This window comes from Schistocerca americana, chromosome 1 (assembly GCF_021461395.2).
Source record: "Schistocerca americana isolate TAMUIC-IGC-003095 chromosome 1, iqSchAmer2.1, whole genome shotgun sequence".
In the NCBI taxonomy this organism is placed as follows: domain Eukaryota; kingdom Metazoa; phylum Arthropoda; class Insecta; order Orthoptera; family Acrididae; genus Schistocerca; species Schistocerca americana.
The window spans coordinates 189,287,399-189,309,039 of NC_060119.1; the positions used below are offsets into that span (position 1 = coordinate 189,287,399).

The following is a 21,641-nucleotide window of genomic DNA, read 5'->3' on the forward strand; positions in this document are numbered from 1 at the left end:
AAAGACATTGGTCATGTGAAACCAAATGCTCACTTTTTTCACATGACATACTGAAAGCTTTGGATCAAGGAAACCAAGTGGATGCACAGTTTCTTGATTTCCGAAAAGCATTTGACTGGGTACTGTACCTATGCTTATTGTCAAAAGTAGAATCATATGGGGTATCAAGTAAAATTTGTGACTGAATTGAAGACTTTTTGGTATGGAGACACAACATGTTATCTTGGATGGAGAGTCATTGTCAGATGTAGAAATAACCTCAGGTGTATGCCAGAGAAGTGTGTTGGGAACCTGGCTGTTCATGTTGTATATTAATGACTTTGCAGACAATATTAATAGTAAAATCAGGCTCTCTGCAGATGATGCAGTTACCTGTAATTAAGTACTGTCTGAGAGAAGCTGCATAAATATTCAGTCAGACCTCGACAAGATTTCAATGTTGTGCAAAGATTGGTAACTTTCTCCAAATGTTCAGAAATGTAAAATTTTGCATTTCACAGAACAGAAAAATGTAGTATCCTAGTATAACATTATTTGTTTATGGTTCATTTAAATTTTTATAATTTTTTTGCTTTAAAATTTTCACATATTGGTACTATATTTTCTGTAGATTTTAAGTAAAGTGTGCTACACTTGAGTTTGAAGTACTTTGCATTATATGTGGGTAATGTATGTAAAATACTATGTAAATTGTTTATTATGTTAAATAATTTTCTGATGACATTTTATATTTAAAAATATTTGTGTGTGTAAGTTGTTCATGTTGATGTAAATTTGACAATTTAAGAAATGGACACACTTAGGAACAATGTAAGAAATAGGTATTATGTAAAAGCCAGTGTACTTTTCTTTGAAATGAAAGTGGCTTTGGGGAGTGGAAAAGGTGGCAAAGGGCAAATTGGCACGCTACCTAGAGCAAGCATGGGAAGTAAGACACACAGTCTGTAGGCAGGAGTGATTGAGGCAACATCTTTGTTGAACAGGTGAACCTTTGCATGCAAATTTGTACAAAAATGGCTCAGATGAAGATTGCAAATGCCTTATGGCATTCCTGAGAGTTGTTGGGCTACTGTATGTAAAACTGAACGTGGCCAAGAACAGAAGCCCATACAGCAAGTTACTTGCATGCCATACTGAGGGTAGTGTAGCGGTCATAACTGTTCGCCACACCCAAGCCTATAGCCACCAGATAAGGTTTTTTACTTTTGTACAGCATGAGCCATTAATTTAAACTGTTTTTAATAATCATTCTTGAACTTAACAGAACTTGGTTCACCCTTTTATTTCTTCCTAATCATACACCTATGTAGGGTTCCTTCCTGGTGTTTGATTAATCCAAGTATCCTGTTTTACAGACTTATGAAGTGCCAAGTTAATATAAAAAGGCACCATTTAATTATTTTTTTTAAACGAAGAAAAAATTTTCTTAACTATTGCAAAGTGTGTTCAAAGAATAATAGCTTTTGAAAGTGAATTCCAGTATGAAAGAGGTTTTCTTGAAGTGAAATGTCCAGCATAAAAAGTGTGTGCTTTAGTATCTGAGGAATTTAATATTTAAGTTTAAGTTTGTTCATTACAGAAAACGTTTTTCTAAAAGTTCCCGTGACCAATTTTTTTTTACCTTCCTTGAAGTTATCTACTGGGCTTTTTCTATTTTAAAAATGTAATATATAAGGGTGTAGTCCAACATTGTTTATGTTGAGTAATATTTATTTGAAGAAACAACTTAAACAGTAGCAAGATAATAGGCAAAATTCATACTTCCCGCTTTTCCAACACTTCACTGTTTCATTGCCTGGGTAGGCTGGCGACCGTTGGTATATGTTTTAAACTGCTAAATGAACTTGGAACTGAGTTGTCCTAGCTTCAATATAATACTGTTCATACTGAGTTTCTTTCTAACCTCTAGGTAAGATCTTAGGAAAAGAATTGAATTTACTTCGCCATTAGACACAACACATGGCCAAATCCTGTAAAAAGGGTAGCTCTGTTGATTAGCTTTTCCTATAAACAGGACTATCCTCCTATAGTGTACTTTATTTGGAAACTAAACTAAATTTTAGTGGAGGGTTATACATGGCAACAGAGACAAGGGTTCTGTAATGTAGGCAAAAGCATACTACATTAAAATTGTAGTGGTAGGGTTATACTATGACTATAATATCAATGAGTTACTGTTGTGATTGGCAAACCCATACAAATGCTTGGGCACAACACTTTGTAGGGACGTGAAACAAACTGATCACATAGGTTCAGTCTTGGATAAAGCAGGTGGTAGACTTCATTTTATTGGTAGAATAGTGTGGAAGTGCAGTCAGTCTACAGAAGGGATTGCTCACAAATAATTCATGTGACCACATCTAGAATATTGCTCTAGTGTGTGGGACCCATTCCAGATAGGACTAACAGAGGATATTGTATGTATACAGAGAAAGGCAGCAGGAATGGTCACAGGTTTGTTTAATCCATTTGAGAATGTCAGAGAGATATTGAAGGACTAAACTGGCAGATTCTTGAAGACAGACAAACTATCTTGATGAAGTCTATTAGCAATATTTCAAGAACCAGCTTTAAACGATTACTCTAGTGATATACTACAACCCTCTATACATAGCTTACATAGGGATCGTGAGGACAAAATTAGAATAATTACTACAAGCACAAAGCCATTCAGTCATTCTTCCCATGCTCCATATGTGGATAGAACAGGAAAGAACCCTAATAACTGGTACAATGAGACTTACTCTGTCCCATGAAATTCACGGTGGTTTAAAGAGTATAGACATAGACGTGGACTGGTACATGACAGCCAAGATGTGGAAGTGGCTTTGCCTGCGGCTATTGAGCATGCAGGGTGGAGTTGTCTGCATGTTGTGGCTCACGTCGGCTCTAATGATGACTGTTGCATGGGTTCTGAGGCAATCTTCAGTTCATACAGGTGGCTGGCAGAGGTGGTGAAGACTGCTAGCCTCGTGTGCGGGGTGCAAGCAGAGCTCACAATTTTCAGAATTGTTCCTGGAGTTGATTGCGGTCCTTTGGTTAGAAGCCAACTGAAGTATCTCAGCCGAAGGCCTACGGGGGGATTTGTAGGACTCCCCTTGAAAGGTCAGGGGTGCACTACACAAAGCAAGCAGCTACTTGGGAAGCAGAGTACTTGTGAAGTGCACACATGGGTTTTAGGTGATGTAGTAATTTGATGAACACTCATCAGTCGATATGCAGCAAGGGAAGTCAAATGACATTCAGAAGACACTTCACCAGTCATAATTTTATCAGTAAACTGTCAAAGTATTCGTAATGAAGTTCTTGCACTCAAATTATTCTCAAGGCCGAGAACTGGTTGAAACCTGGAGTGGAAAACTCAGACATCTAGTGAGTCATGGAACATTTATTGGAAACACAGATTATAGGCCATAGGAAGGGCAGTGTTCATTGCAGTTGACAAAAATATTCTCTCTAATGAGGTCGAAGTTGAGTGTGACAATGAAGTTATCTGTCTGTGTGTAACAGGTGTAGGTGAAACCAAGTTAATTGTTGGATGATTTTCCCACCCACCCGATTCTGCTGTGACAGTTCTAAAGTCATTCAAAGAAAGTTTAAGGTCAATAGCACGTAAATACCAAGGTCATGCAATACTAGTTGGAGGCAACTTTAACCCACCAATTACAGATTGGGATGTCTATGGGTTCAGTGTGGGGAGTACAGACAGACAGCCAAGTGAAATACTTCTTCACATATTTTATGAAAACTGTTTTGAGCAGCTAGCTCGACAGCCCTCAAGCAATGGAGATATCTTAGAATTTGCAGCTACAAATAGGCCAGAACTTATCGACAATGTCAGTGTAGAAATGGGGATTAGTGATCATGTTGTCAGTATTGGAAATATGACTACGAAAGTCAATAAACCAGACAAGAAGGCTAGGAGAGTTACAGGCAAAGTTTAAGCAGACTGTAAATTGTGATCTGGATAGTTATGAGCCTAGTAAATGGATGATGGATGGAAAAAGACTCACCATGGTTTAGTAACAAAATTCAGAGGATACTGAGGAAGCAGAGGCTGTCGCATTCTTGGTTGAAGAGGGAATGCATAAGCAAAGGTTAGTAGAGATTTGGGTGTTTATGAGAAGCAGTATGCAAGAACCAAACAACAACTAGCACTGTCACACTTTAGCAAAAGAGCTGGCAGAGAACCTGAGGAAATTCTGGTCTTACGTAAAATCACTAAGCAGGTCTAATGCTTCCATTCAGTCACTTGTTGACCAGTGTGGTGTGGCAGTAAAACGAAAGTTGAAGCTTTAAATTTCACGTTTAAGAAACCGTTCACACAGGAGAATCATACAAACATACCATCATTCGACCATCAGACAATGTAGTAATAAGCATCCCTGGCATAGAGAAACAACTAAGAGATTTTAAAGTAAATAAACCACCAGGTCCGGTTGGAATCCCAGTTTGATTTTACAAAGAATACTCTATGGCATTGGCTCCTACCCTAGTTGCATTTATTGTGAATCTCTCACCCAGCACAAAGTCCCAAGTGACAGGAAAAAGCCACAGGTGATTCCGGTATATAAGAAGGGTAAAAGAACAGCCGCACAAAATTACAGACCAATATCTCTCACTTCTGTTTGCTGCAAAATCGTTGAAAATATTCTCAGTTCAAACAATAAACTTTCTTGAGACTCAGAAGCGTATGTCCACGAATCAGAATGGTTTTAGAAAGCAACTCTTGTGTTAAACTGAGCTTGCCCTTTTCTCATATGATATACTGCGAACTGTGTATGAAAGGCAGCAGGCAGATTGGATATTCCTAGATTTCCAGAAAGCATTTGACACAGTGCCCCATTGCAGGCTGCTAATAAAGGCACGAGCATATGGAATAAGTTCACAGATGTGTGTGTGGCTCAAAGACTTCCTATATAACAGAACCCAGTACATTGTTTCAACACTGAGTGTTCATCAGAGACAATGGTATCACCAGGAGACAGGGTGAGCAGCAATCTCGGTTGTTTGCTGATGATGTTGTGGTGTATGGTAACGTGTCACATCTGAGTGAGTATAGGAAGAGACAAGACGAAATTTCCAGTTGGTGTAATGAATGGCAGCTAGCCGTAAATGTGTAAAAACTTAAGTTACGTGGATGAGTAGGAAGAGCAAACCTTTAATGTTCAGATACAGCATTAGTAGTGTCCTGCTTGACACAGTCAAGTCATTTAAATATCTGGGTGAAATGTTGCAAAGTGATATTGGATGGAATGAGTGTTGTGTGAGAACTGTGTTAGGGAAGGTAAATGGTCAACTTCGCTTTATTGGAAGAATTTTAGGACAGAGTGGTTCACCTTTAAAGGAGACTGTATATGGCACACTGGTGTGACCTATTCTTGAGTACTGCTTGAGTGTTTGGGATGCATGTCAGGTCGGATTGCATGGAGACCTTGAAGCAATTCAAAGGTGGGCTGATATATTACCGTAGTTACCAGTAAATTCAAACAACACCTAAGAGTTACGGAGATGTTTTGGGAACTCAAATGGGAATCCCTGGAGGAAGGCAACATACTTTTCAAGACATGCTATAGAGATAATTTAGAGAACCAGCATTTGAAGCTAACTGCTGAATGAGTCTACTGCCACCAACATACATTGGGCTTAAGGATCATGAGGATAAGATATGAGAAATTAGGGCTCATACGGAAGCATATGGACAGTCATTTTTCCATCACTCTATTTGCGAGTGGAACAAGAAAGGAAATGACAAGTAGTGGTACAGGGTCACCTCCACCACTGTGCTTGTGAGGTATCTATGTAGATGTAGATGTAAATACAGTCCTTGGTGAATTTTATTTTATGGGTATTAGGCCATGATTCAAGGCATATTTTATGCCTAATGTTTTGTCTTCTAATGCTGGAGACTTCATCAGATGCTCTAAAGACTCAGTAGTTTCAAAGATAAACAAGTCCAGCAAGCTGAACTCTTTCCACATCTACATCTATACTCTGATAACCGCTGTGAAGTGCACAGCTGAGGACATCCCACTGTACCAGTTATTAGGGTTTCTTCCAATTCCATTCACATATTGAGCATAGGAAGACTGACTGTTTTAGTGCCTCCATGTATCAATCTAATATGACTGATAAGCAGAGGGTTCTAGTATATTTCTAGAATCATCATTTAAAGCGAGTTCTTGAAACTTTGTAGGTAAGCTTTCTTGGGATAGTGTACAACAATCTTCAAGAGTCTGCCAGTTCTGTCTCTTCATCACATCTGTGACACTCCCACAGGTCAAATAAATCTGTAAGCACTCATGCTGACTTTCCCTGTATGTGCTCAAAATTCTCTGTTAGTCCTATTTCTTCCAGTGTAAAAAATATCAAGGTAGGTTTCAACATGTCTTATTGGACCATTCCCTTGTGAATGAACCTGCTCTTCCTTGCTTTTCCTTGCTCCCATTTCCCTACGGGGTACCATCAGTCGCTGTACATTTGAACTGCTAACAAAAAGTAGACCCTATTCTTTAGCATTTGCCTCCTAGACATAGGACTAAGCAGGTTTCCATGCAATGGTCAGGTTATGAAGCCATCAGACCACTTACCTAAGTTTGCAGAGTTTCACCAGCATATGTTAAGGAGCTTTGAGTAGGGAAGAGTTGGTGCTATTTGCTTTATTTAGCACCAAGACCCACAACTTGTCCAATTTCTTTTCTGTTAAAGTTGTTTTTGTGCTTTTGAATTTCTGTGGCCTATCTGTACATTCTAGTATAGTAACGATTTGAGCTCAATGAAAACCATAGAACTGGAGAATGGTATTTGGTGGCTCCCTGGACTCAGTGTAGGCTCTGCTACTGCTGATTTACTTGTCTTTCCAAGATGACAATTGTTTCTCTGTTCGTCAAACTGAGTGTTAATACTTTTTTTCTTTTGTAGTTCCTATGTACACTTGACTGCATGCTCAAGGGATTTTATACACTCCTGCTGTAACAAGTAGCAGGCATAGATCCACTGCAGTGTGGTTTAAACACTGTTTCAATTCTGTGTCTTCTTAGATCTTGCTGATGTGATTTGCGATTCTTTTTATGAACTGAAAGAAAAATTTTTCTTTAGGAGGTAATACTGTAATGCATGTAACAAAAATAAATGTAAGCATGTGAGTCCTATGTCACAAGTGATATAGAGAGAAGCTTTATCATTGCTCTTTTTGATAATGTGTTTCTTATTTTCTTGCACATTACTGATATTGTTCCATCTGACTGGAATTTATGGAATATGTTGTTTTTTTCTTTTTATGTTGCATGTGTGTGTGTGTGTGTGTGTGTGTGTGTGTGTGTGTGTGTAATCATGACTACAGCATTACAAGAATTAAATGACCTATGGGAACAGAAGCACCAGGATATACTACAGCTTAAAAAGGTACTTCCTACAAGAACACACATTTATTCTTACACAACACAAAAAAGTTACAAACATTGTAAATGTGGCTTTATAAACAAATTTCTCATCTGCACAAGCAACTATCCACTTGACACCACACTCAGAATTTTGTGGTATTTAATGTGCACACTGCACTATCAATGACTACTGTGCCAATGCCACTCGTGTAGAACTGGCTTGAAAGTCCACCTGTCTGGGTGACCAACATGGCTGATTGTGTCTCCAAAATCAGATTTGCTCCACTGGAATGGAGGCAAGTGAGACCCGGTTGTGGGTCCTGAGACTGACAGAAACTGAAGCTTGGACACTAATGTACTGTTGGTCACCTTGGCGTCAGTCGCACCATGTGAACGGTGACCCAGACTTGGGAATGGATAGGTACCTGAAATGTACAAATATTGTTAAAGTGAAAAATTTATAGGCATTATGAAATTTAATTTAACAGTTCATAAACAGTAAGTATAAATTATTACAGAGCAATTACTATGTTTGCTTGTTGCATCTAACTGAAGACTATTTTGCCAAGGAATTACTATGTACGCTTGTTGGCTCCGACTCAACAATATTTTGCCAAGTCTGTCTGGTTTTAGTGCTCTCTCCAGTTAGTAACTACTAAAAATTTTAGGTTTTTCACATAGATGAAAATCTCATTCTCAGTTGCCCTGGCGGTCTTTCTCCTCCAAGGGATGATTCTGCCACAATCTTGATGAAGCTGTCTTCTGATGATCTCACTACATGCTCACGCCACTTAACCCATTCAGCTTTTATTTTTGCTGAAATGTTGGGTTCTTTAACAAGATCACATGGATCTGTAACTATGTACAGAACATCGTACACATATACTTCTTAGAAAAGGGGAAAATAATCACTGTACAATTTAACAGTGTGAAGTTGGACTGATTTAGCATGAAACCAAAATAAATATGACTCCATTTGGTGAAAAAATAATGTGATACCTTGCCACAAGACTGCATCAGCACATTCATAAGGAGTTATTGCTGTGAAACTGCAATATCAATTGCTGCCACAGCTCATCTGCACTGGTGCCCTGCAGATACTTTGTACCCAACATGAAGAAATGGCTCACAGGTAAAAATGAATTCAACTCTTATGACATCATCATCATCATCTTCATCATCATCAAGGCAGAGCATGTTTTAGAGAGATTAACAGTTATTTTTCTCTTCTTTAAAGAATTTTAAAAAATCAGTTCTTGGGAAAACTGTCTGCACTTACATGGAGGCTTTGTTCAAATACTACTTAATTAGTTTTTGAGAAATTGCTTTTTCATTCCTAACCTGGATACTCCACTAACTGGCACCATGTGAAGCCATTTACAGTGAAGTAGTGGACCTTTACATCTCACCAATAACCCTGGAAACCTGTATATGTCAAACTTTTCAACCTGTTTTACATCTTATATGATCTCCATGGGGCACAAGAGCGTGAACAAGTGTTTCTTAGATAACAGCAGCTGTCCTTACACATGAAATCGCCTTTTTTTTCTATTTTCAATGTACTTGCAGAGGTATTGGCTCACTGACCTGGACCAGTCCATTCAAGTACTTTTCTACACACTTAGATGTTCAAAAGTCATCCTGACAGTATTATTTTTTATAGTGGCAGCTCAATATTACTCAACACTTTTGCACTCATCAGATTTTTCCAGTGATGACATACAGACAGACAGTGACAGATTTCTGCCTCCTATGTGAGTTCTCCTAGAGTTGTTGCTGTGGAAGTTCCTGTATTAGCTCTTTTTACCATTAACATAAATATAATTCAATGATGGATGTGGTAATCATGTAACTCACTAACAACTCACACACAAACATAATTAAGCACTTACCATTTTTGGGATTGAGATCACATCGTGCAGCAATAGCATTCTCTGCGCTGTAGGGTGGAGTGCAGTTGCATCTCGAAAGCGGATCATGTTGGTAGTCATTGCTTGTCATCAAGCGCAACATAGAGGGAAGGTTATGAGCTGTCTTAAAGTCACGCTTGAAGATGAGAGCTCGTGGAGTTTTGTCATGAGTGAACCTGCAAAAGTACGAGTAACTGTTTAATTGGCAACAACTACACTGTACTGTTTAAAAAAGACAAGAAACAATGTAGCATACTAGACAATTCAGAATATGAATCTGGTAAATCTGAATGATATTCAGTGGCAGATTGCTGCTGATCATAATAGAAGCTTTTGTCAGATATGTACTATATTAACAATAATGTCATATTTTGCTTTCTTTATGGCTTTGACTTCTGCAAAATACCCTGTGAAAACCCTGGAAAACTACTGGGTATTAATGAGCATGATGGCACAGAGTTTAAGACGCTGAACTTGAATTCAGGAGAAACAGGGTTAAAACACCCATTCAGCCATCCAGATTTTGGTTTCTCATGCTTCCTGTAAATTCATCAAGGTGAATGCCAATATGGTTTCTTTTGAGAATGACGTCGGTGACTTTCTTAGTCATCTGTCTAATATGTGAGCTGGTGGTCCATCTCCGATTACCTTGTCACTGATGAGACATTACATCAAACCTACCTTTAGTTGCATTACATTTGAGAAGACACAGGGAGTGAAAGCATGCTCAAGTTCAAATCAAAATAGTGGGAGGCATTTCTGAGCACAGATCATGCCAAAAATGACATTCTTGGTAGTTTATCTGTGTATTTACTCTGTTTTAGCTTATAAGGCAGCTGCATTCCAAGGAATTTTACATATAATGACTCATTTAGTGAGCTACAGTAAGATATATTGCAATTTCTAATGAGATGAAGCAACAGCAATATGAAGAAAGGAAGAAGTAGGTTAAAACAAAAACTGGAAATGAAGTTAAAAGAACGCAAAGAAGTTTCCATTATAATTATGCGATGAAGTGATGGTGTAAAAGGTTCTGGTAAATGCAAAAAAGATTTTATTGTTAGAATACAGGCCTATGATCAACAAAGCACTTTCCTATTACTAAGTGGAGAACTCAGACTGGCTGTTAAGCTCCTGCATGTTACTATACAAAAACTATACACAGGTAGTTGGCAGGCTAATAAGATTGTTTCTATTTCTAAATATATACTCTGTAGGCAACCATAATCCACTTGATGAAAGATACTTCATCTAAATATAATTGACTTTCTGTCCTATTTAATTCACATGTGAAATGAGAGAAACATTGTTATATGCCTTGGTGCATTTCATAACCTATTTTATCTTTTTCTTACCACCCCAGACGTATTATATTGCAGGCAGCAGAACTATTGCATGGTCTGCCTCTGATATAGAGTTTTGGAGGAACAATGCCATTTTCCTTCCAAAAATTCCCAGCCTACTTCCTTGAAAATTTCTGTTATGCCTCTCCAAACATTCGTAACATCTAGAAAGTGGTTTTATGTGTGTGTTGCCATATCTATCAGGTATGGACAGCACAACACAACCACAGTACTTCTGCAGCATGCTATACAAGACGCATTCAATAAATAAACAGATTTATTTTTAAAGAATCTATTACAAGATTGGAATACAACATTTATTTATTTTTCAGTGTAATCCCCCTAAAGTTCTATGCACCTATACCAATGCTAGAGAAGTTTCTTATTTCCATATCCAAAGAATTTTTGGGGGCATATGTGTCACCAGTATGCACTGCTGCCAGAACTGCCTCACCATCAGTGAATCTTGAGCCATTAAGTGCTTCTTTCAGTGGGTTAAAAGTGTAATAATCTTAACATGTCATATCTGGTGAATAAGGGTGGGTGTGGCAAGAAGGTGAACTTCAGCTGTCCCTGCACGTATCCACGTGCCTTCCTTTCATTTCTGATCTCAAATGTTTTGGAACCCACCTTGTACACACTTTCTTGAACACCAGTACATCACGAACAATACAGTGGGCTGATCTGACCCTAACGTTCATCACTGTTGCAATATAACTGACTGTAATATGCTCGTTTTCCCACATCAACTCACGAAGTGTTGTTTTCTATGACTTCACAGACAGAGCATACTGGGCACGACAAATCTTCAACAGGTGTTACACCCCATTTGAACTTATCTGCCCACTTGTACACTTGTGTTCAACTCATACAATTGTCACCTTACTGCATCTGACAGTGAATTTCAATCGGTTTCAACCCTTCAGCTAACAGAAATCATGACATTCCACTGCTCAACACTAGTGCAAACCTGTAAGGGTGCCACCATCTTGTTTTGTTGATTCCCACCATCCTGCTGTGAGGCAGGTGTGGCAGCCTCATCTCGTAATAGTTCTAGAACACCACCAAAAAATAAGAAAGAATCACATACTTTGTGAAAGTTTTTGAAAGTTTTCTATTTTTGTACAACTTTTCTGTTTTTTTTTTGTTTTTTTACTTAATGGACCATGTATTTGCGCTTCATATGCAGTTACCATTACGGATTGGCAATGTAAGGTTTTATCACTTTAATGATATCCCTCTTGCAGGGATGGCTCCTTAACTTCATAACAGGGTTTCACTGAAAGACTGTTTCTCAGGCACAAAACTAACTTCAGAATGGGGGAATTTAACACAAGCATGTTAATCAAACATCCAAACTCAACCTTGTAGCACAGCTCATATGACAGCTGAATATGTCTACAAGTGGTTAACTGAGCCAATAGTTTAAGGCTTAATCTTACAAAGACTGATATTAAGCAATTTCAAAACAGGATAACTTGTTAGAACCAAAAGTGGCCAATGCATATTCAGCAGGAAGCAGTAACAATACTAAATATAATGTTGTTGTTGTTGTTGTTGTGGTCTTCAGTCCTGAGACTGGTTTGATGCAGCTCTCCATGCTACTCTATCCTGTACAAGCTTCTTCATCTCCCACTACCTACTGCAGCCTACATCCTTCTGAATCTGCTTAGTGTATTCATCTCTTGGTCTCCCTCTACGATTGTTACCCTCCACGCTGACCTCCAATACTAAAATGGTGATCCCTCGATGTCTCAGAACATGTCCTACCAACCGATCCCTTCTTCTAGTCACGTTGTGCCACAAGCTCCTCTTCTCCCCAATTCTATTCAATACCTCCTCATTAGTTATGTGATCTACCCATCTAATCTTCAGCATTCTTCTGTAGCACCACATTTCAAAAGCTTCTATCCTCTTCTTGTCTAAACTATTTATCGTCCATGTTTCACTTCCATACATGGCTACACTCCATACAAATACTTTCAGAAACTTCCCGACATTTAAATCTATACTCGATGTTAACAAATTTTTCTTCTTCAGAAATGCTTTCCTTCCCATTGCCAGTCTACATTTTATATCCTCTCTACTTCGACCATCATCAGTTATTTTGCTCCCCAAATAGCAAAACTCCTTTACTACTTTAAGTCCTAATCTAATTCTCTCAGCATCACCCAACTTAATTCGATTACATTCCATTATCCTTGTTTTGCTTTTGTTGATGATCATCTTATACCCTCTTTTCAAGACACTGTCCATTCCGTTCAACTGCTCTTCCAAGTCCTTTGCTGTCTCTGACAGAATTACAATGTCATCGGCGAACATCAAAGTTTTTATTTCTTCTCCATGGATTTTAATACCTATGCCGAACTTATCTTATGTTTCCTTTACTGCTTGCTCAATTTACAGATTGAATAGCATCGGGGAGAGGCTACAACCCTGTCTCACTGCCTTCCCAACCACTGCTTCCCTTTCATGCCCCTTGACTCTTATAACTGCCATCTGCTTTCTGTATAAATTGTAAATAGCCTTTTGCTCCCTGTATTTTACCCCTGCCACCTTCAGAATTTGAAAGAGAGTATTCGAATCAACGTTGTCAAAAGCTTTCTCTAAGTCTACAAATGCTAGAAATGTAGGTTTGTCTTTCCTTAATCTTTCTTCTAAGATAAATCGTAAGGACAGTATTCCCTCATGTTCCAACATTTCTATGGAATCCAAATTTATCTTCCCCGAGGTTGGCTTCTATCAGTTTTTCCATTCGTCTGTAAAGAATTCGTGTTAGTATTTTGCAGCTGTGACTTATTAAACTGATAGTTCGGTAATTTTCACATCTGTCAACACCTGCTTTCTTTGGGATTGGAATTATTATATTCTTCTTGAAGTCTGAGGGTATTTCGCCTGTCTCATACATCTTGCTCACCAGATGGTAGAGTTTTGTCAGAACTGGCTTTCCCAAGGCTATCAGTAGTTCTAATAGAATGTTGTCTACTCAAGGGGCCTTGTTTCGACTCAGGTCTTTCACTGCTCTGTCAAACTCTTCACGCAGTATCATATCTCCCATTTCATCTTTATCTACATCCCTTCCATTTCCATAATATTGTCCTCAAGTACATTGCCCTTGTATTGACCCTCTATATACTCCTTCCACCTTTCTGCTTTCCCTTCTTTGCTTAGAACTGGGTTTCCATCAAAGCTCTTGATATTCATGCAAGTGGTTCTCCTTTCTCCAAAGGTCTCTTTAATTTTCCTGTAGGCAATATATATCTTACCCCTAGTGAGATAAGCCCCTACATCCTTACATTTGTCCTCTAGCCATGCCTGTTTAGCCATTCTGCACTTCCTGTCGATATCATTTTTGAGACGTTTGTATTCCTTTTTGCCTGCTTCATTTACTGCATTTTTATATTTTCTCCTTTCATCAATTAAATTCAATATTTCTTCTGTTACCCAAGGGTTTCTACCAGCCCTTGTCTTTTTTCCTATTTGAACCTCTGCTGCCTTCACTATTTCATCCCTCAATGCTATCCATTCTTCTTCTACTGTATTTCTTTCCCCCATTCCTGTCAATTGTTCCCTTATGCTCTCCCTGAAACTCTGTACAACCTCTGGTTCTTTCAGTTTATCCAGGTCCCATCTCCTTAAATTCCCACCTTTTTGCAGTTTCTTCAGTTTTAATCTACAGTTCATAACCAATAGATTGTGGTCAGAGTCCACATCTGCCCCTGGAAATGTCTTACAATTTAAAACCTGGTTCCTAAATCTCTGTCTTACCATTATATAATCAATCTGATACCTTTTAGTATCTCCAGGGTTCTTCCATGTATACAACCTTCTTCATGATTCTTGAACCAAGTGTTAGCTATTATTAAGTTATGCTCTGCACAAAATTCTACCAGGCGGCTTCCTCTTTCATTTCTGTCCCCCAATCCATATTCACCTACTATGTTTCCTTCTCTCCCTTTTCCTACTCTTGAATTCCAGTCACCCATGACTATTAAATTTTTGTCTCCCTTCACTACCTGAATAATTTCTTTTATCTCATCATACATTTCATCAATTTCTTCATCATCTGCAGAGCTAGTTGGCATATAAACTTGTACTACTGTAGTAGGCGTGGGCTTAGTGTCTATCTTGGCCACAATAATGCATTCACTATGCTGTTTGTAGTAGCTTACCCGTACTCCTATTTTTTTATTCATTATTAAACCTACTCCTGCATTACCCCAATTTGATTTTGTATTTATAACCCTGTATTCACCTGACCAAAAGTCTTGTTCCTCCTGCCACCGAACTTCACTAATTCCCACTATATCTAACTTTAACCTATCCCTTTCCCTTTTTAAATTTTCTAACCTACCTGCCCGATTAAGGGATCTGACATTCCACGCTCCGATCCGTAGAACACCAGTTTTCTTTCTCCTGATAATGACGTCCTTTTGAGTAGTCCCCGCCCGGAGATCCGAATGGGGGACTATTTTACCTCCGGAATATTTTACCCAAGAGGATGCCATCATCATTTAATCATACAGTAAAGCTGCATGCCCTCAGGAAAAATTACGGCTGTAGTTTCCCCTTGCTTTCAGCCGTTCGCAGTTCCAAAACAGCAAGGCCATTTTGGTTAGTGTTACAAGGCCAGATCAGTCAATCATCCAGATTGTTGCCCCTGTAACTACTGAAAAGGCTGCTGCCCCTCTTCAGGAACCACACGTTTGTCTGGCCTCTCAACAGATACCCCTCCATTGTGGTTGCCCCTACGGTACGGCTATCTGTATCATTGAGGCACACACGCCTCCCCACCAACAGCAAGGTCCATGGTTCATGGTGGAGGAAATATGATAGATAACTATATATCTTGCAGAAGCCTTATTAAGGTTTTTTGAATTCATATATCCCCCCCCCCCCCCCCCCCTTCTCCCCAACACATTTACCCCTTAATGGTTTTTGTAGCTGATGATCAAAATAATTTTCAGCTGAATTATGATTACCACAATCACAATACAAGACACACCCAGAACCTCCCCCCAGAGACCATGTCTCTCCCCACCCCAACCACTCGCCACACTCCTACCTACTACATGCTTCCTGAAGTCCATACACTCAACCACCCAGGACACCCCATTGTAGACAGTTACTGTGCCCCCATAGAGAATCTCTGCTCTAGTAGGCGAATGACTTCGTCCTATTTCTCGCAATCTACCCTCCTACATTAAAGATACCAACTATTTCCTCCACCGACTCTCCACAGTTCCTGTTCCTTTATCACATGGTGCCTTACTCATTACTATTGATGCCAACTCCTTCTACACTAACAGCCCTAATGCCCATGGTTATTTAACACTACCTTTTACAATGCCCGACAGATTCCCAACCTACAACCTCCTTCCTAATCGCCACGACCAACTATATCCTCACCCACAATTACCTCTCCTTCAAAGGCATTACCTACAAACAAATCTGGAGTATGGCTATGAGCACTTGCATGGCACCATCCTATGCCAACCTGTTTGTGAGCCATCTACAGGAATCCTTCCTAAACACCCAGAATCCCAAACCCCTCACTTGGTTCAGACTCACTGATGACATCTTAGTGATCTGGATCGAGAGTGGGGATACCTATCCACATTCCTCCAGAACCTCAACACCTTCTCCCCCATTTTCTTCATCCGGTCATACTCAGTCCTGGATGTAGACCTCCATCTCAGAGATGGCCTCATCAGTACCTCTGTCCATATCGAACCTAACAACCAACAGCAATACCTCCACTACGACAGCTGGCACCTATTTCATACCAAGAAGTCCTTCCCATACAGCCTAGCCACCTATGGCCGTTGCATCTGTAGTGATGAAATATACCGAGGGTCTCACTGAGATCTTCACAGACCATAATTACCCTCCCAACCTTATACCACAACAGGTCTCATGCCTTATCTTTCCAATCACCCACCACCTCTCAAAGTCCCACCGTCCGGCCACAGAGGAGCAACTGAATTACAGTCTCTGGCAGGGTCCGACTACCTCTCATTGTGCCCCGAAATTGCCTGTGTGAATTTGTGCAAGTTTTATACTTCTAATGTGGGGCGCAGTCAAAAAGCTGAATATTTAAAGCATTTTTTGCATTGTGTCTGTCTGCAACTCTATGCCAAAAGAGATGGCAATTATATAAAAGCAAGCATTAGTATCCAGTTCATACCTTGAGTTGCATCCTTTCTTTAATGATTGAAAGGCTAGTCTTTCCAAAAATATTGTTCAGTCCAGTTGATCTTGTGTAGAGTATAATCACAGGAAACTTAGCCACAATTTCTTTGTCTTGGCAGCATTACAGAGCTGATAAATTGCTCCACAACAGTGGATATTTCATGTGCAGATTCTCAAGTTGAAGAGCCTTGTGCACTATTTCCTACCCCTAGAGGAAAGTGATGTGATTGAAGTTTCTTATGACAACATTCTGGACTAAAACATTCTTGGTTTACATGTTGCATCATATCTTGGTACAATTTTGAACTTTATATAAAATCCTCAGTGATCATTATCAGGACTAATGGATACCATAGCTGCTGTTCTGGTGACAATTTAAGGCCCACAGATGCCTTGTAATTGATTACTGTACATCATTACATCAAGTTGTCTGAGATCGTGTCTATATCTGCACTAGATGTTCCAGTGCTCTGGTGGGAACAAAAACAATTCAGAACTTTTGCCAGTGTCTTCTCAGCATCAACACTTACACAAAATAATTAGTTTGTGGCCATTGTCCTGGTTGATCTTTTTCTTGCACATTCTAATTTCCACCACTCCTTTAATAACAAAATCCCTATTTGTAGAATTACGGGACAAGATTTTAGTTTCGCCAAAAATTATTCTGTGTTTATTGCTCATCAACTGTTGATTTATCAAGATATTGATTTTTAATGTGCCAAAGGTGTTCTGTATATCAGTTGGTAATGGTATGGATGGACTAACTGATTTAGTTGCTTACAATTCACAAATAACCTTAAAAATTTCAGGGACTCTAGTCCGAGACTGTCCTTAACTGGGTGCAACACTACTTTACCTTCTTGGGCAGTTGGAAAAAGTTCTTATGCCTCTTCCTCCCAGAACCTTACCTGTTTTGCTAAATACAGAATTGCAGAAAGGATGAAATACAATAGGCAAATGATCACATAATTGTTTAACATTTTTATGTTTTGTTTATATCCTGGCAGCAAGACATAAGTTGATCAATCACAAGCGATCTATGGGCTATAAATGGTTATCACGATGGCAGCCACTTAACAATCAGTTGTTCTTGATGAACACAATGGAGTATTTCACCAAAAGCTCGAAACTTTACCAAGATTTCACACGACAAGTACAACAGAAATGTTTTCTACAAGAATGGTATCATAAAAAACTTAAGTCTCGTAATAAACTATGTGATCAAAAGTACCCTGACACCTGGCACCCACCACCTGGCACTGTCCTTGACGACAGCTTCCACTCTCACAGGTATACGTTCAATCAGGTGCTGCAAGATTTCTTGGGGAATGGTAGCCCATTCTTCACAGAGTGCTGCACTGAGGAGAGGTAACGATGTTCGTCGGTGAAGCCTGGCATGAACTTGGTGTTACAAAACATCCCAAAAGTGTTCTATAGGATTCAGGTCAGGACTGTGCAGGCCAGTCCATTACAGGTATGTTATTGTCATGTAACCACTCCGCCACAGGCTGTGCATTATGAACAAGTGCTCGATCATGTTGAAAGGTGCAATCACCATCCTTGAATTACTCTTCAACAGTGGGAAGCAAGAAGGTGCTTAAAACATCAATGTAGGCCTGTGCTGTGATAGTGCCACACAAAATGAGGGATGCAAGCCCCCTCCATGAAAAATGCGACCACACCAGAACACCACCACCTTCGAATTTTATGGTTGGCATTACAAACACTGGCAAATGACGTTCACCAGGTATTTGCCATACCCACACCCTGCCATCGGATCCCCACACTGTGTACTGTGATTCTTCACTCCATACAACATTTTTCCACTGTTCAATCGTCCAATGTTTATGCTCCTTAAACCAAGCAAGGAGTCGTTTGGCATTTACCAGCACGATGTGTGGCTTATGAGCAGCAGCTCGACCATGAAATCCTAGTTTTCTCACCTCCCGCCTAACTATCATAGTACTTGCAGTGGAACCTGATGCAGTTTGTAATTCCTATATGATGGTCTGGATAGATGTCTGCCTATTATACATTACTACCCTCTTCAACTGATGATGGCCTGTCAGTCAATAGACGAGGTTGGCCTGTACGCTTTTGTGTTATATCTGTCCCTTCACGTTTCCACTTCACATCAGAAACAGTGGACATAGGGATGTTTAGGAGTGTGGAAATCGCATGTACAGACGTATGACACAAGTGGCACCTAGTCACCTGACCACGTTTGAATTCTGGGAGTTCCGCGGAGTGCCCCATTCTGCTCTCTCAAGATGTCTAATGACTACTGAGGTCACTGATAAGGAGTACCTGGCAGTAGGTGGCAGCACAATGCACCTAATATGGAAAACATATGTTTTATGGGTGTCCGGATACTTTTGATCATATAGTGTACTTCACTGTTCATCTATTCATCTATAATTCTTATTCATTTCTGATGGGAAAAAACCCTTTAGCGAGGAATCTCAAGACAAAAGAAAGAAAGAAAATATTTGCATCTTATTCGAAGTGCACATCCTGGCATTCACCTTCATCACCAGCACCTTCATCAGAGCTTAGGAGTTTAAGCCTGCTTTGGATATTTATGAATCTGCCATTTTTTTAGATATGTCTCTGTCTTCTTTGACCTACTAATGTTTACTGCCCAGTTGTTTTGTCTAACAAGATACAGACATGAAAAAATTTCACCACTGCTAAATAATTATCTCATAGAATAGGAAACCACTGACCTGTGTCACATTACAGTTCCATCTCAAAAATTATAAGAAAGCCTCTATCTCAGGCTTTTAAGATTCATAAATAAAATTCTTCTCTACTGTACAACAAAATGGTGTTAGAAAGTGTAAATCTACACAAAGAGAAATTTTTGAATTTTTAAGACTGTACTGTAAAATCCCTTGATCAACATAAATTAGATGAAGGCATTTTTATAGACCTATTAAAGCCTTCAGTGTCCTGGACCATAACATCTTGCTCAAAATATTAGAAAGATGAGAAGTAAGAGGTGTAGCGCATAGCTGGTTGTGTTCATACCTAGAAAGTTGCAGGCAGAAGGTAAAACTTCAATACGAATTTAACACCAAGAATAAAACAAGAAACAACCGATTGCTTTATAGCAAATTACCAATTAACTATAGCCTACCACAAGGCTCAATTTTAGATTCACTACTCTTCTTGATTTATGTGGACTACATTGTTGAATATATGTGAGTCTCCAAAAAGCTATGCTATTTGCAGATGACGCCAGCATATCGCTTACTGGATCCAGCCCAGAAACCTTGCAGTTAACAACAGAAAGTTCTATGAAAAAACTTTGAATTATCCACCTAAAACAAACTTATTGTAAACATAAAAAAAACTGTGTGTGTGTGTGTGTGTGTGTGTGTGTGTGTGTGTGTGTGCGCTTTCATTTGTGTCCTCCATCTAATCAACTGTGTTGAAGCACAATTAAAAAATGATCCTTTAGAAAAGGTGTCACTAAATTTTTAGGTCTGTCCGTTCAACAAGGGGACACACATGTAAATAACTTGTCTATGAAACTCTCATGTGCTATGGTTTAAGAATATTAAAGTCTACAACAAGCAAAACAACGGTACTGCAGGCATACTATGCACATCTCTTTCTGGGAACACTCAACTCACAGCATAGAGGTGTTTTAGAATGCAAGAAAGAGCTGTAAGAGTAAGTTGTGACCCTAAGAAGATGGAGTCCTGTATGTTTCATTTTACCGAGTTTGGTGCTCTGTATGTCTCAAACTTATTCATTTATGAACCTATCTTGTTCACTGGAGACTACCTCTTGAAAACAGGCAAGCTACTACATAATGAAAATGTACACAAATACTGTTGTTGGAAACAATATCTACACCAACAATATCACAGAACAGCTGCCTATCAGAGGAGCATAATTAACATTGGTATTATACTACACAAAAAGATACCAGAGGACATAAAAATTGCTGTGCATTCAATATTTAGAATAAAACTAAAGGCATTTCTATTGAAGCACGGTTTCTATTCTGCAAAAGAATTTCTGAATATGTAAGAAAAATTTAATTGTAATAATAGAGACCTAATTTTAATTTACCTACTATGTGTGAATACTATGTACCATTGCTACTTTTCTTTGGCCTGTCTAATATCAATTGTTCTATTTGTACTGTCTGATAAAATTGGAAAAAAATCAATGTATCCATCAGTCATGGGCTGCAAGTGGTGTTACCAGATGTACCAGTATTTCATTAATTCATTGCTAATACTGCGAAATCTTTGACCATCTTGCATGTTTTCACTCTTTTTCATTATCAAGCAGTGAATAACCCGTTACATACTGCCAGAACTTATTTCAGTCAGTTTTACTTGTTCTATTTGTTTCATTTGTGTTTTATTTATTATTTATTTGTTTCACTGGGCAGATATCAGAAATCCAGCTTCCATTCCCAAATAGCAAAAAAAGTACTGCAAGAAAATTACGTAATTTACACATAATTTCTTTCCTTACTTTGTGGTCCAGAATGAGAAATTAAGGGAGGTGTTTTCACACACAGTACAATATCTATTAGAAACTACTGGTCACGGAAGGGGCCTTTGATGGTGTAGGAGGCCTGCTGAAGTACCATGCTACAAAACAATCTTTCCAGTCCAAATACAGCCCAAGAAATCAAAGAATCCCGTCAGCAGAAAAAAGAAGAATGGTTCAAACAAACTACTGTGAAATGAATTCAGAAGACATTTTTGGACTCAAAGTGATGGGCAAACTCATATTGCATGCATTTTAAAGAGCAAGAAAGCAGAAATTTATTCATTTGGCCAACACCT

General features: G+C 39.0%; 1 protein-coding gene across 1 annotated transcript in view; it reads right to left on the reverse strand.

Annotated features, from left to right (window-relative positions):
• Positions 1–7,408: 7,408 nt before the first annotated feature.
• LOC124621215 (putative phospholipase B-like 2) overlaps positions 7,409–21,641 on the reverse strand; it is a 168,390-nt gene continuing 154,157 nt past the window's right edge. Inside the window, exons 7-8 of the mRNA XM_047147125.1 lie at positions 9,275–9,468; positions 7,409–7,807 (exon numbers count right to left, since the gene is read on the reverse strand). Coding sequence (XP_047003081.1) covers positions 7,563–7,807; positions 9,275–9,468 — 439 coding nt within the window. The 3' untranslated portion in view covers positions 7,409–7,562. The remainder of the gene's footprint in view (positions 7,808–9,274; positions 9,469–21,641) is intronic.